Here is a 16,624-nt window from a genome sequence, read left to right on the forward strand (position 1 = left end):
TCCTACTAGGGCGACGGCGTCCATACAAGGGACGAAGGCCAAGCAAATACATCTGTAAAGCTGTTTTTCAGGTGCGAAAGCCTACCCTCCTCCCAGGTTCACCCCCGGCTCTGCCAACCTGAAGCGTTTCATCAGTTAAGTGAAAACACACAGCTGCTTCCCATCAGTGAAGGAAGGTTCGCGGTTCTACCTGAACATTCCACCTGTTGTGTAAGTGCAAGGAACTGAAGCCTAAATTCTGTGCCTTGTCAGCTCGGCTGCTAAAGTCTAAATGGGTAATTCACAGTCTTTACTATCCGTGAGAATTAATTATCCCCCCTCCCGGGTATCCCCCCCTCGACACCTGTCCGGTGACCCCACGGTCAGGACGAAAAACCTCACTCACTTCGGCCCTGCTCTCCTTAGAGCGCAAAGACGGGTCGCGTTCGCGTGCTACGCCGCGTTTTGAGACTCTCGTGGCTTGCGCCCGTTTCGTGGGCTTTTGGTACCGAGCTGCCCGAAGGCAGACTTCGCCCTGGGCCGTTTGCGGACGCTGCACGGCCGCACCTGGCCGGCAGAGGAGTCGGAGAAGAAGGGACCCATCCCCTAGCTCGGGGGTGGGCGCGGCCCTTCGTGGGGCAGCTCTCTGGCTAGAAGTTCCTCAGCCCCACCCGCCGGGGCGGAGCTGGGGCTGGAGCTCGGGCTCGGCGCAACCATTGCCCGCGGAGCAGTGGGGGGGGGGGGAAGGGGACCGACAAACACCACGGTCCTAACGCGAGCGCTGACCCCCATCCTGTGGGTTCGTTCTTCCTCTCGGAAGGCTCCCTTGTCCTGCCGAGTCACCGAAAAGCCCGGCCCTCTCCATCTCCTGCGCGCCCGTCTCCCCCCGCCTCGCGTGGTGCGGTCCAGCCCGCGGGTCACGCGGCGTCGGGGGCGTGGTCTGCTCTGAGCTCAGGTGGTACCTAGTGCGGCCTCATCTAGCGTCCTTTGCAGCGGCGTTCGCGGTCGGAGCGATGCTGGGCCGGAGTCGCCTAACCTTCGTCTTACTGAGCGTGACCGTCACCTGCTCGGTGGCGCAGCATGTGCCACCGGTGGGTGAGCTGGAGGCGAGGGCGCGGAGAGGGGCGCGCGGGAGCACGGAGAAGCGGGGGGCTCAGGTGCGGGGCGGGCGGGGCTTGAGGGACACCTAGCCCCGGCAGCATCTTTACAGGGGTCGGTGTTTTCCTGAGCAGAGGTGTGGGTGCAGAGCGGGCTGGTGAATTTCACCCCGGGTTGATTCGGTACAAGCTGGAACAAGGAAACCTTTTGGGGAAATCCTGATTTCTGCCGACTGGTGATTATGGTTTGCATACCCTCACGTTTGATGGATTGCATCTGTTCTACCAGTACCAGCCTCGAGCATCCAGAACTGTAAGAGAAAAAGTTGCAGTTGATTTGTGTACATGATTAAATGACGAACTTCCTGAGGACTTTGGCATCCTCTGCCTGGTGACCAGGTGCTGAAGGAAAAGTATTAGCTAAGGATCCTGAGGGCCCTGGGAAAGGGCGAGGCATCCCCAGTCAGGGCAATGGGAGCAGCCCAGGCCAACCCAGATGCGGATGCCTGGCCTTTATCTCCGAGTCAAGTGAACACTGGGCCTGTGGTTATTTCCCCTTGAGGGAAGTAGCAGGAACACAGACTTGATAACTACAGGAGACAGTGAGGGACCAGTTTCACTCTTACTTTGCAAGGGAGGAAGTTGATTCCGAGTGAGAAAATGTCTAGCCAGAGGTCACAGTATTGTTTTCGGACGCATGATTGAACTCAAGCTTCTGGACACCCGGTCTGGTGCTCTTGCATAATTCTCTTCTTTAAAAGCCATAAGACTGCATTTTTCTTATCAACAGATCAGATAAATAGGAACTTGGGTGCATGTGACCTAAGACTAGGTGAGGGTGTTTTTGAATAGTTTAGGTAGAACATTGACATTGGGAGCAAGATGTGCATTCTCCTCTTTTATTCTTTTATTTCTTTGCGGAGAAAAGCTTTAAGAATAAGATCGTGGTGAGATATTACTCAGCCATTCAAAACTGATGCAAGATAAAGCAAGTAAAAATAGAATACAAAATAGTATACACAGCGATTTCAGTAACAGAAAAATACACAGTATATACACGTGGGTGAGGATTGGAAGGGTATAAGGAAAAATAAAATTAGTCTGCTTTAGTGTGGGTAAGGAATTAATTTGCTTTAAAGTGGTTGGGATTATGGGAATTTTTAAAGAATTTTATACTTTGATACTGTCAATGCTTTCAGCCAAAGACCCCAGGAAACACACCTGTAGTTGAAGAAATTGGGTTTATGATTTTGCAGTGAATGAGAATGCATGCCATGGGCAACCGTGGGGCCTCTCAGTAAAAGGGCATTAGGAAAAACCTGTTTTATAATTTGGACTTTGTGTGTTTCAGGGGCCGGTCTAAGGAATCGGTGGTTTGCTCTAGATTGGTTGCTTTTAGAAAGTGAGGCAACACTATGGGTAAAGAAGAAACAGTTATTTGTTTAGCAAGAGAAGGAGGTGTTTGGTATTTTGCGTGTTACACGTACCTTTGTTTTTGTCTGTGCTTAGACAGAGTCATGAAGTGGCCTTGCTTTGTCTCATTTGATCATGTCTCAGATTCACCTTCAGTGAGGTAGGTAGTCTGTGAGTTTGGTTGTGTCTAACAAGAGAACAGAAACGGCCTGGCTTTTGAGTGACAGATCAGCAAGTGATAATACTGAGAGGTCTAGTTGTGGACCTCAGAACAGTTTCATACGTCAATGTCTGCCTTTTATTTCCTTTCTCAGTACCTTATTTTTTCAAGCAAAAGTACTTTAAAAGGTATTTGTAGAACAGGAAAAATCAACAACCCCTCCATGAATTTAATAGTTCTTATCTGGAACAGTGGTTGTCAAATTCTAGTCTGGCCTCTGGTGTCAGTTTGGGAAGCTGCTTTCACAAGTCTTTAATGAAATGAGAAAAATGAGGCCTTGAAATTATTAATTTAGAATGTTAGCTTTTATTCTGATTATGACCTTCCAATTTTTTTTTTTTGACCTTCCAATTTTTGTTGTTAAAATGTTCTTTTATGTGTGTGAGTTGTTTTGTTTTGTTTGTTTTAACATCTTCACTTTGGAGAACAAAAACTGGGACTCCCTTGTGCTGGGCCCCTCTCAGTTTTTTAACTGATCTGGAAAATCTGGGAGCCACTGGCTGACAGGATTTTGGGAACTTCACAGAAGTTCAGTGACCTCATCCTTTGACAAGAATAAGCATTTTTTTCATTTTGAATTGTTCTATGATAAACTGTTTGTAGCCACACATAGTAACAAAATATATTTCAAAACTACTTTTGATAAATATGATAGTGGGAACTGGCTTTAAATTACAAACAAAAATCATTGGATTTGGAATGTCTGTGGATTTTGTTCTGTTTTGTTTTTGAGGCGTTTCAGACTATGGCATATTTTAAGGTCTTCTTGAGTTATTTGATTCTATTAAGAGATGGTGGTGACAAGCTATCCCACTTCTGGGTATTTATCCAAAGAAAACGAAAACACTAATTTGAAAAGATATCTGCATCCCCATGTTCATTGCAGCATTATTTACAAGAGCCAAGACATGGACACAACCTAAGTGCCCATGAATGGATGAATGGATAAAGAAGATATGATTCTCCTGCTCACACACACACACCCACCACACACGATGGAATACTAGTCAGCCATAAAAAAAAGATGAAATCTCGCCATATGTAACAACATGTATAGATATTGAAAGAATTACGCTGGGTGAAATAAATCAGACAGAGAAAGTCAGATACTGTATGATTTACTCAAATGTGGAAACAAACAAAATAAACGAACAAACCAAACAAAAACAAACATGTAGATACAGAGAACAGCAGCATAGTGGTTACCAGAGGGAAAGGAGCAGAGGGAGGGTGAAATGAGTAAAGGGGATCAATTGTATCGTGATGGATGGAAACTAAAATTTTGGCGGTAAGCATGCCGTAGTGTATACAGAAGTAGAAATATAATGTGTACTGGAAACTTATGTTATAAACCAATATTATGTCCATAAAAAATAAATTTAAAAAATATTTTAAAAAGAGAGATGGTGGTGACAGAAGTGGTGCAAGAAAATCTGGAGAGGGAGATGGAGATGACATCATCCAGGGCCCTGTAGACCTTGTTAAGGATTTTGGAATTCATCCTAAAAACAATGGGAAACTGTTGACTGGTTTTAAGCAAGACGTGATGAATTTCTCACTTTCAGAAGATCAGTTTGGATTGGAAGGGAGCAAGGGTGGATCTGAGGAGCTAGTCCAGGGGTGACTTACAGGAGGGTTGTGCTAGTGGAAAAGGAAAGAAGTGGATGGTTCCGGAGAAGATTTGGAGGTAGAATGAGAAGAAGGAGGGGTTGGATGGGGATGAGATACTGGCACCTTTCTGAAGTGCTCAGCTGGGAGAATGGTGGCATCACTACCCAGGAATATGAGGAGGGAAGAATGAAGATCATTTTTCACTCTGGTTATGTCGAATTTCAGATGGCACCAAGATACCCAGCAGACCTTTGGGACAGGAGCTCAGAAGAGGATATTGGAAGTCGTAGGCATATTATTTGAAGCCCACTGGAGTGAACAATGAGCAGATAGAAGAGAAGAGAAGAGAAGAGGCTTAGTCAAAGGCTCAGGGGACTGGCATGTGTCAGGTCAGGAAGAACTGGCAAAGTTAAAGCAGCAGCCAGAACTGGAGAGTGAGTGTTAGGGAAGCTCAGGGGAGAGAGGGACAGGTCACCTGTGGTGAATGCCATTGAGATGTCTAGTATCTGTTGTGCTTGGCACCTAGAGGTCATTGGTCACCTTGGCCAGAGCATGTTGGGAGCAGAAAATAGATTGTAGTAGCCTATGGAGTGATCAGAAGGTAGGGAATCAGAGTAGGCGAGATGACTGTTCTCAGTAATAAATCTAAGCAGATCCCTAAAATGTGTGAAAATTAAACACACTGGCTCAGTAGTGAATTGCTGAATCGAACTTATTTTTATGCATCAGTTTTTCAAGTGAGTGATAACGTTGTTGACATTAGCCACTGAATCAGGTTTTAGCAATGATTTTTACAAAGTTTTCCCAAATCACCCAAACCCTATCTGGCCTGGCCAGTTTTACTGTACTGCATTTGCTTTCCACCCAGTACTTTAAAGGAAGGAATACACAGATACCATATGTATGCTTAGTCAACAAATACTGCACGCCTACTCTGTGCCAGACTGTTACAGATGCTGGGAACAGGTCAGTGAACAAGATAGAGAGGTCTTTGCCCTTATGGAGAGTTTGTTCACATGCCTTTTACCTAAATATTCTCAATTTAATAGCGTACCGTTCCATCAGAGGTCAGAAAACAAGTGAAAAACTTTGCATGCTCATTTGAATTTGTTATATATGCAAGAAAACATGCCTTTTCTTATTCAAGTGTGTCTTGAATATGTGTCTGCTCTGTCTTACATAGAGAACACTTTAAGAAACAAATCTTATTTAGAAAATAGTTGTCAGTGAATTAAAGAATTGAATTGAAATTGTCTTGCTGGACTTCCCTGGTGGCGCAGTGGTTAAGAATCCACCTGCCAAAGCAGGGGACACAGGTTCAAGCCTTGGTCCGGGAAGATCCCACATGCCGTGGAGCAACTAAGCCTGTGCGCCACAACTCCTGAGCCTGCACTCTGGAGCTCGTGAGCCACAACTGCTGAGCCCCCGTGCCACAACTACCGAGCCTGTGCTCTAGAGCCTGCGTGCCACAACTACTGAAGCCCGCGCTCCTAGAGCCCATGCTCTGCAACAAGAGAAGCCACCGCAGTGAGAAGCCCGTGCACCACAACAAAGAGTAGCCCCCGCACGCAGCAACAAAGACCCAATGCAGCCATAAATAAATAAAGGAATAAAGAAAGGAAGGAAGGAAACGAAAGAAGGAAAAGGAAAGAAAGAAAGGAAGAAAGAAGGAAGGAAAGGAAGGAACGGAGGAAGGAACGGAGGAAGGAACGGAGGAAGAAAGAAAGAAGTTGTCTTGCTGAAATTGTTCAGCTTCTTTTCTGATGGTAAGAACACTGGTGTGAGCTATATAATTAAATCACCTTTCATTGCCTTTTTCTGGTTATGTGAATAAGACAAGCACATGAGGGCTTTCTGAACTCTTTTGTACAGTCTTAGAAGCATACATTTCATTGAGGTTCTCATTCCAGAGGACTCAAATATTTTAGGGAGCTGGATGAATTATCTCATTTCTTTTAGGCATGGAGCGTTCGGGTTGCTAACGGAATAATTTTCACTTTATATTTTATTTTCCTAAATATAGTTATGTCAAGTAGCTCTGTAGTTAGTTTTTTTTTAGTGAGTGGGGAGGACGTAAAGACTGATTAATTCTGAAGACCTTCAACTTCTTATCAAATAACTAGAATAATTAGAGAATTCGCTGACTCAGGAAATATTAAGAAAACATTTTACAGAGATTTTCACCACTTTATTTGGCTTTAGGAAGCAAAAATGAGAGATCACATACGTGAAAGATTGAGATTTTAAGTTGGTTGTATTTTTTCACCCTTTGACAAGGTAGCACAGTATATACCAAGTTGACTACCTAATATCGCTCCCTTTCATCTATTTACATTCTATACCTATCATCTGTTTAAATTTTTACTTACCTTGATAAGGTTGTCTGTTATTAAAACCATGTATAGTTAAATTTGGAGATAGTAAGAAACTTTAAATAACAAATGAGCTCACTGTAATTTTATTTCAAGTCTGTACATAGATTTTTCAAGCTGTCTTTCCCTGTTGAGGTCTCCCTTGAAAGTAAGGATGTACCTGTCTCCACTCTACCCCAAATCTAATCTTTTTGTTTAAAATGACTGTTGTTAGAGGCTATTATGCTTAGTGAAATAAGTCAAAGACAAATACCGTATGTTATCGCTTATACAAGGAATCTAAAAAATAAAACAAACAAAAGAATATAGCAAAACAGAAACAGACTCACAGATATAGAGAACAAACTAGTGGTTACAAGTGGAGAGAGGGAAGGGGGAGAGGAAAATAAGTAGTAGGGGATTAAGAGATAGAAACTACTATATATAAAATAAATAAGCTACAAGGATATATTGTACACTCCAGGGAATATAGTGAATATTTTATAATAACTTTAAATTTATAGTATAATCTATAAAAATTTGAATCACTATGCTGTATACCTGAAACGAATATAATATTGTAAATCAATTCTACTTCAATAAAAAAATTAAAAAATTTTAAAAACAAAAAAAATGACTTCAGTGTCAGTACCTTATGAACACCTGAAATACCCTGATCTTATGGCTGCTAGCTTTAAAACTTACAATCACATTTACCCTTTACTCTTACAGCCAATTTCTGTGTAGATTTCATGTCCTTGTATTTCATGTTTATTTATTGCTGTCAGCATTATCATAGTAAAATGTCTTATCAACCTCAGACTCTTGCATGTATGATTAGGTTGCTCTGTTACCTCTGGGGCAGTTGAACTCTCTCCTAATATTTGATAGAGCACTTGTAACTTCCCTACAGTCGTAAGAAATATGCCTTGTAGTTTAATTTTATATTGGCTTTGGAACCCAGGTCATGCAGATAAAATTACTAGGGAAGGATGAGCGTCATTACATTTCATTTACTCACTGAGTTGATTCTAGTGATCATCAAAAGCCCTGAAGGAAATGCAGATTGTTCCCTATTAGGAATTAAATTGAGGTTTTCTTGTTATCTCTGTGGGAAGCTATGGGAGAGATCAGGGGGAGCCTGAACTGGGGCTCTGTCACCCACTGTGTAACCTTGTCACTAATGGAGCTGGGCCTTGCATCCAGAACATAACCCCATGACTGTAAAGTTCCTGAAAACTTGAAATTCAGTAAAAAGGGCATAAATTAGATATTTGTGAATCAAATCACATTTTAAACTCACTGAAAGCTCTGATATTTAGAAGAATCTTATAGTGAATAAATTAGAATGAAGTAAGAGTTGTATTTCTAAAATTAATACTTGCCCTTCTTATTAAGTGCTGTTTGGAAAATCCGTAGTTTTAAATCAAGATGTTCTTAAGTAGAGTGTTGCTTTTTGGTGTCCCATTTCCAATTTCACTAAGCAAGGACTAGTGAATTTAGAATACCCTGCCCTCCAATGCAGTCATATGTTGTTATCTTAAAATAATTTTAGATACTGACAACTAAAAATACTTAAAGTCAGGATTTGCCTGGTGGCGCAGTGGTTAAGAATCCGCCTGCCAATGCAGGGGACACGGTTCGAGCCCTGGTCTGGGAAGATCCCACATGCTGCGGAGCAACTAAGCCCATGCGCCACAACTACTGAGCCTGCACTCTAGAGCCCATGAGCCTCAACTACTGAGCCCACGTGCCACAACTACCGAAACCCGTGCTCCGCATCAAGAGAAGCCACCGCAATGAGAAGCCTGTGCACCACAACGAAGAGTAGCCCCCACTCCCTGCAACTAGAGAAAGCCCGAGTGCATCAACGAAGACCCAACGCAGCCAAAAATAAATTAATTAAATAAATAAATTTAAAAAGAAAACTTAAAATCATGTCAGAAAATCACTCTCTGAAAATCCTCAACATAATGTAAATGAAATCATTCAGTTTTTTAATTTGATATTTTAAAATGGGTATCAAAATGTACATAGTTAAAGAAAATCAAATAATATAGAGAGGCTTATGATAAAAAAACCCAGCCATCTCCAGGCTTATTCCTTCTACCCCATCCCCCTTCTCTGGAAGCAAACACTTTTTTGTTGTTTTTGTTGTTATTGTTGTGTTTTTCGAAGTATAGTTGATTTACAGTATTGCGTTAGTTTCAGGTGTACAGCAAAGTGATTAAGTTATATACATTTTTTCAAATTATTTTCCATTATAGGTTATTACAAATACTGAATATAGTTCCTTATGCTATACAGTAAATCCTTGTTGCTTATCTATTTTACATGTAGTAGTACGTATCTGTTAATCCCATACTCCTAACTTATCCCTCCCTACCTCCCTCCCTTTCCCCTTTTGTAACCATAAGTTTGTTTTCTATGTCTGTGAGTCTATTTCTGTTTTGTAAGTAGATTCATTTGTATTGATATTACTTTTTATATTCTACGTATAAGTGTTATCACATGATACTTGTCTTTGTCTTTCTGATTTACTTCACTTAGTATGATCATCTCTAGGTCCATCTATATTGCTGCAAATGGCAATACTTCATTCCTTTTTATGGCTGAGTAGTATTCCATTGTGTATATATACATCACATCTTCTTTATCCATTCATCTGTTGATAGACACTTAGGTTGCTTCCACATCTTGGCTATTGTAAATGTGCTCCTGTGAACATTGAGGTGCATGTACTTTTCGAATTAGAGTTTTCATCTCGGAAGCAGGCACTTTTAACTGTTCATACCCAAGTGATGTTCAGCCAGATACCACCTCTACTGTCCTACTAGTTGTTTGCAGCTCAGTCTGTTTTGATTAATTGGTACCCATGCCAAATTGGGTGCTGAAAGATCCAAATATCACCCCTGGTTAGCTTTATGAATACTGCTATTGATAATGTGTTTATGCTGAATTTGTCTGAATCCACTTGAGGCATTGTCTGCTCTCATACATATCCATCTCAGTGATGGATAAAAATGTAGTTTACTTTCAACAATCTTCCCTGCACCTTTCTTTTTTTTAACAGTGTTACTGAGATATAATTCACACCATACAAATCACCCACTAAAAGTGTACAACTTAATGGCTTCAGTATATTCACAGAGTTGTACAACCATCACTACAATCAATTTTAGAACATTTTCATCACCCCCAAGAAACCCCTCACCACTTAGCCTTAACCCTGAAAACTACTTCTCAGTCTTAGGCAGCCACTAATCTACTTTTTGTCTCTATAGATTTACCTATTCTGGACATTTTCTATAAAGAGGATCATACAATACATGTGACTGGCTTCTTTCACGTAATGTTTTCAAGGTTCATTCACATTGTAGCATCTATCAGTACAGTAAATGTGCATTCCTTTTTATGATGGAGTAATATTGCATTTATGGATATACCATATTTTGTTCATTCATCAGTTAATGGACATTTGGGTTGTTTCTGCTTTTGGCTATTATGAATAATGCTACTGTGAACATTTGTGTACAGTGTTTTTGTGTGAACACATGTTTTCATGTCTCTTAGGTTTATACTTAGGAGAGTAATTTGCTGGGTCACATGATAACTCTGTGTTTAACTCTTTGAGGAACTGCCAGACTGTTTTCCAAAGCAGCTGCACTATCTTATATTCCCACTGGCAGTACATGAGGGTTCCAGTTTCTCTACATCCATGCCAACACTTGTTTTATTATTATAACTGCCATCCTATTGGGTGTGAAGTGGTATCTCATTGTGCTTTTGACTTGCATTTCCCTATTGGCAAATGATGTTGAGCATCTTTTCATTTGCTTATTGAGTTATATTTTCTTTGGAGAAATGTCTGTTCAGATCCTTTGCCCATTTATTAATTGAGTTGTCTTTTTATTATTGAGTTGTAAGATTTTTATATATTCTAGACAAATCTTTTACCAAATATATGGTTTGTAATCGGCATAAATGTAAGGGTTTATTTCTGGACTCTCAATTCTATTCCGTTGATTTATATCTTTATGCTGGTAGTGCACTATCTTAATTACTGTAGCTTTGATAGTACGTTTTAAAATCAGGAAGTGTCAGTCCGCTAACTTTGTTATTCTTTTTCAAGATCGTTTTGGATGTTCTGCGTCCCTTGAATTTCAACGTGAATTTTAGGATCACTTGTCTATTTCTGCAAAGAAACCATCTAGGATTTTGATAGGTATTGCATTGAATCTGTAGATCAATTCAGGGAGCATTGCCATCTTAACAATATTAAGTCTTCCAATCTATGAACAATGTATATCTTTCCATTTATTTAGGTCTTTAATTTTTTTTCTACAGTGTTTTGTAGTTTTCAATGTACAAGTCTTACACATCTTTGGTTAAATTTATTCCTAAGTATTCTATTCTTTTTGATGCTGTTGTAAGTGGAGTAGTTTCTTAGTTTCATTTCAGTTTGCACATTGTTACTGTATAGAAATACATTTGATTGTTGTACATTCATCTTGTATTTTTTATGGCAAAAGGAACTTGGCAAATGTGATTTAGTAAACAATCTTGAGATGGGGATGTTGTACTGGATTATCCAAGGGGGCCGATATAATCACAGACATCTTTATAAGAGGGAGGCAGGAGGCCAAAGAAGAGAGAAGATGCTATACTGCTGACTTTGAAGATGGAGGAAGTGGGGCACAAACCAACGAATGTAGGTGACCCCTAGAAGCTGGAAAAGTCAAGGAAACAGATTCTGCCTTGGAGCCCCAGGGGAAACTCAGCTGTGCAGAACCATTTTAGACTTCCAACCTTCAGAGCTGTAACATAATAAATTTGTGTTGTTTTAAGCATTAAGTTTGTGGTAATTTGTTACAGCAGCAATAGGAAACTAATATAACTAAGTGCCACCAAAGACTAATATCAGTCCAAGAGTGTATGATTTTAATTGAGTCTCTGTATGTCTGAGAGATTTTTAGTTACTTCTTAGCATTTAGGTAATAGGTGGAGGAGTTTTGACTGATGAAACAAAGTGGACAAAGCTGTTTTGAGGAAAGGAGATCCCAGAGAGATTCCTGGCTCTGAGTAGCATTTATTCTGGAGAGTAAGAATAATAAATGAGGATGAAAAGAGTTTAGTTGAGGGGCCAGCAAACAGAAAATAACCCCCATCCCAACCTCTGCATAGAGAACTGCATATATAGCTAAGCAAAAGACTAAACCCACACACTCTCTCTCCCTCTTCTCTTTTTTTTTCACACATACATACCACCTCAAAGGGTTTTCCTTGACAGAAACTGAAGAAATCATCTAGCAAGAGCAAGGGCAACTTGTATGGGTGTTAGTATCCTGAGTGGTGGTTGGCAAATTACAGCCTGGCACCTGTTTTTTTAAAGTCTGCAAGTGAGGGATGATTTTTACGTCTTTTAAAAGTTGGGGGGAAATTCAAAAGATTAATATTTTGTAACATGTCAAAATTTTGTAAATTTCACACGTCAGGGTCCATAAACTGAGTTTTATTGGAGCACAGCTACACTTGTTTGTTTGCATTTTGTCTGGCTGCTTCAGCACTATGGCAGTTGGGTTGTTGCAGCAGAGACTGAATGCAGTGTGCTCGTGGCTTTCACTGCTGCTCTGCACACTTCAGATGACGCTTATGCAATTATAACTCAACTGCATTTTAAGTGCCGCATGTATCAATGCACCAGGTTATTTTAATCTTTAAGTAAATTACTAGTCTAGACCTATCATGTCAAAACAAGAAAAGAAGGGAAAAGTGGACCTCAGACGTGCTCTTCAGGCCAAGCGGAGTAGGGATTATCTTGTTAATTAGCTGGCAAAGCATTGTGTTTATTACACAGTGACGCTAGAGGTGTGCTAAAAGAATACAGTGTATGTTGATATTACGAGACCGAGCAGTCATCACAGTATTCCCAACTCCTAGGGGGAAAAGTGGTTAGAAAAACAAGATCTAGAGTATCTCATCACAGCAGAATTTATTTACAAATTTTACAAAGTAAAATGAGGCTGCAGCCAAATTAAGTCTCCAGGTAGCTTATTTGTTAGCAAAGCAAGGAAAGCCATTTGCCAAAGATGAGTTGATGAAATCACATTTGCTTGTAGAAGTTGAAGAAATGTGTCCTGAGAAAATTTGTTTCACACTATTAGCTTTTAGCCGAGAACAGTTGCCTGGGACTTTGGCAGCAACATCAACATCAATTAAAGAACAAGGCAAATGATTCCTAGTTGTTTTTCTTGACTCTTGATACTGATCAGTTATCAACATTTATTTGAGCATCCGATGCCAAGTTTGAGACTAAAGAATTAGTCTCTATGAATAGTCTGCATAAAACAACAACAGGCAGGGATGTTTTCAAAGAAGTTGAGAATTGAGTAATTCAGAAAGACCTGAAGTGGAATCTGCTATGATGTGTAACAGTTGACAGTGGTAAAAATATGTGTGGAGCAAAAAAAAGCTTAGTTGGACAAATGTACAGAACTTCTGAAAATGCAAGATGTTTAAAGCTTGTGGTTATTAAATATATTGTTGATTGGCAGGTCCTTTGTGGACAATACTTAAATCTATCATTCTGTTAATATTCAACCATGAACTTCTTTTGCTCTCACAGATTTTCACTTGAGTGAATTTTGTAAGAAATAGATGCTGAATATCCTGACTGCCCTTACCACTCAACAGTTAGATAGGTTGGCAGCAGTGAAGTTTTACTACAACTTTTGAGCTCAAGGCTGAGACTGAAATTTTTCTGAATAAGAAGAACCACCCTCAATCACTATTATTGAACACTGAATGGCTTTGGAAATTAGCTTTTGCTAATTTGATACTGAATTATCAAATTGGTATTATTTAATATCTAATATTTTATATTCTAATAATTTAGAAATAGAATATAAATGCTAATGATTAAATTATCCTTTGATAATTTAAGTTTACACTTGATGCTGTTAATGAGGTCAACCTAAAATTACAAAGCAAACAGTACTTATATGGGAAACATACTGTAGTATTTTGACAACAATTAATGTTTGAATCTCAGGTAATGTCAAGCTACCTTATACACTTCCCATACAATCAAAAGTTAAAACAGGATGTGAGATCTCCATTCCCACACAAATTTGCTGCAGATATATTTTCTGAGCTCAAACTACAGTTCTAGTAGTTTCCTTCCCTACTTGGCCTTCCTCTTATTGTGGATTTATACTTCTTAAAAAAAAATTTTTTTTTCTTTTACAATATTGGGTCTCCAGCAGAAAGGAGATGAACATGCCTTGGCATCTTGAACTAGTAATAAAAGAATGATAAATCACTGTTGGGTGTCTCAGTTCCCCCACCATGGATTGAATCTGAGCCTCAGCAGTGAACACCCGGAACCCTAACCACTGGGCCACCTGGGAACTCTGTCCATCTACGTTCTTATATTTTCTTTTTACTCAATATATTTGCAGTAGAAAAGCGAAATTACAATACCTGGCAAATAGTGCAAGTTGAATTGAATGAAAATGCACTTAGGTGTGAGATTTTAGAAGTTTTCAGGGGAGGAAAAGACTTTTAAGAGGCATTGAAATGGTCTAAAGTGACAGATCATACTTGATTTTGTCTTCACAAGCTTTAACTGTTTTTGCAGATTGCCTACTCAGTTTGTTTTTCTGAAACTTAATTGTCTTTGTTTTTTAGTGGACAGAAGACTGCAGAAAATCAACTTATCCTCCCTCTGGACCAACGTGAGTAAACATCAGATGATCAAGACTCACTCTGACCTTTGTGGAGACTTTTCTCCATGTGATGATCTCATAATAATAATGACAGTGAATAAAAACTTAAGTCATGTCTTCTATCCTGAGACAAATTTTTCTTCCCTCAGGTTTGTGTATTATGCATTTGGCTAAGACTTTGAACAAATATGAAAATATCCCATGATGAAAATGTCCATTTCTACCCTTTCAAAATCATAGGAGAAAAAAAAAGGATTTCCATTCTCCACTAAATTCTTCTATCTACCCCTGAGTATTTTTCTCATCATGACAAATGCAGAGGTGACCTGTGGTTTTCTGTGGTGCCTGAGTATAAACTACTGGATCATACTGAAACAAAGAAGTGTAGGGTCTCATGTGAAACATTAAAAAAATTAACCCTGGCATGATAATCAAAGCTATTGAGGACAAAACAGGATTGGAAAACATATGGATGGGCCAATATCGTGTTTTAGTGTGTTTACATTAATATTTTTAGTTTAGGGTTTTGGCCTTTTCAGATCCCATGTGGCTAAATAAGCCTGTGGGAAAGACATAAAAACAGCTCACTGGTCCAGAGGGTGCAGAATGTGAAAAAGAAGGAAGAGGTGTGTCGGGAAGGGTAACCGTACTATCTCTGCTCTTCCCTCTCGCTAAAAGCCTGCTGCAGGGAAGGGAAGGCAGAGTACGTACAACTTTAACCAGTAATATCAAGATGACATTTCAGTTTTTATGGTACTTCAAGTATATATATATTGTGCTACACTTGTCTGAATTATGTTTTCTAAATAGCCTCTGTCCTAGAGACAGTGAAACCATAATAAACTAAATTCTTTGTATTTGCTCACCTTTCTGTAGAAAGAAGCAAATATTTGGCAGGAAGTATTTAGCAGTTACCAGTTTCTGTGTTGCTATGAAGCCAGTGCACACTCCAGCCCTCTCTCATGGCTCGGTCTCTGAGGCTCTTCCTTTTCATCACCGCTGGCATTGTGTTGATCTTCAGTGCCTTATTGATTGCGAGTGTCTCTTGGCTGCTCTCTCTGCCCCAGTTCATTGAACATTTAATGAGTACCTGCCACATTTAAGGCTTTTTTGTCCCTACTCCATTTTGTGTGTAGGTGTCAGTGAATTGATTGCCCTGCAAACTCCCTGCTTGGGCATTTAACTGGTTCCATGTTAGTGTGTGTGTGTGTGTGTGCGTGCGTGCGCATACGGGTTCGAACCCGTGTTCCCTGCATTGGCAGGTGGATTCTTAACCACTGAGCCACTGGGAAGTCCCTCCTGTACCTTTAAGACCATCCTTTTTAATCAAGTGCACAGATTCTGGAGGTATGCATTGGCAGTTGTGAGGGAGCAGAGAAACACCTGTTTATCCAGCCAGACCAGTCAAATCAGTGCTGGAGATCAAGGGACTGACAACAAGGGCACTCCTGTATCCAGCTGAATCCCATTATCATTTCTTTTCTACTGCTCACTGGTGCTTAGCATCTGCTGTCTTATTTGTGTATGCGTGTTGTGTCACTTGGACTAGTTGCCACGCTACCAGGTGGGTTCAGTCAGTGATTAATGTTGCTTGTGCTGACCTGGGCACAGGAAATGCTAAGTTTCAAAAATAATTTCATGATGTTTATTGTTCAGAGTAAAGGAGGAAAATATTCTATAGTGATCACTACTGATTAAATACCAATGCAGTGAGGATACTGAACCAAGATGGCGGAGTAGAAGGACGTGCTCTCACTCCCTCTTGTGAGAACACAAGAATCACAACTAGCTGCTGGACAGTCATTGACAGGAAGACACTGGAATTCACCAAAAAACACACCTCACATCCAAAGACAAAGGAGAAGCCACAATGAGACGGTAGGAGGGGCGCAATCACAGTAAAATCAAATCCCATAACTGCTGGGTGGGTGACTCACAGACTGGAGAACACTTATACTACAGAAGTCCACCCACTGGAGTGCAGATTCTAAGCCCCACCTCAGGCTTCCCCACCTGGGGGTCCGGCAACGGGAGGAGGAATTCCTAGAGAATCAGACTTTGAAGGCTAATGGGATTTGATTTCAGGACTTCGACAGGAATGGGGGAAACAGAGACTCCACTCTTGGAGGGCACACACAAAGTAGTGTGCGGATCGGGACCCAGGGGAAGGAGCAGTGACCCCAGGGGAGACTGAACCAGACCTACCTGCTAGTGTTGGAGGGTCTC

General features: G+C 40.4%; 1 protein-coding gene across 2 annotated transcripts in view; it reads left to right on the forward strand.

Annotated features, from left to right (window-relative positions):
* Positions 1 to 911: 911 nt before the first annotated feature.
* The window catches only part of ASAH1 (N-acylsphingosine amidohydrolase 1), a 39,257-nt gene continuing 23,544 nt past the window's right edge, over positions 912 to 16,624 (forward strand). Inside the window, exons 1-2 of one of the 2 annotated variants that reach the window (XM_059909489.1) lie at positions 912 to 1,070; positions 14,361 to 14,407. In XM_059909489.1, the coding sequence (XP_059765472.1) occupies positions 993 to 1,070; positions 14,361 to 14,407 (125 nt within the window). In that variant the 5' untranslated portion in view covers positions 912 to 992. The remainder of the gene's footprint in view (positions 1,071 to 14,360; positions 14,408 to 16,624) is intronic. The other variant, XM_059909490.1, reaches the window with a different exon arrangement.

Source organism: Balaenoptera ricei, chromosome 21 (genome assembly GCF_028023285.1).
Source record: "Balaenoptera ricei isolate mBalRic1 chromosome 21, mBalRic1.hap2, whole genome shotgun sequence".
Classification (NCBI taxonomy): domain Eukaryota; kingdom Metazoa; phylum Chordata; class Mammalia; order Artiodactyla; family Balaenopteridae; genus Balaenoptera; species Balaenoptera ricei.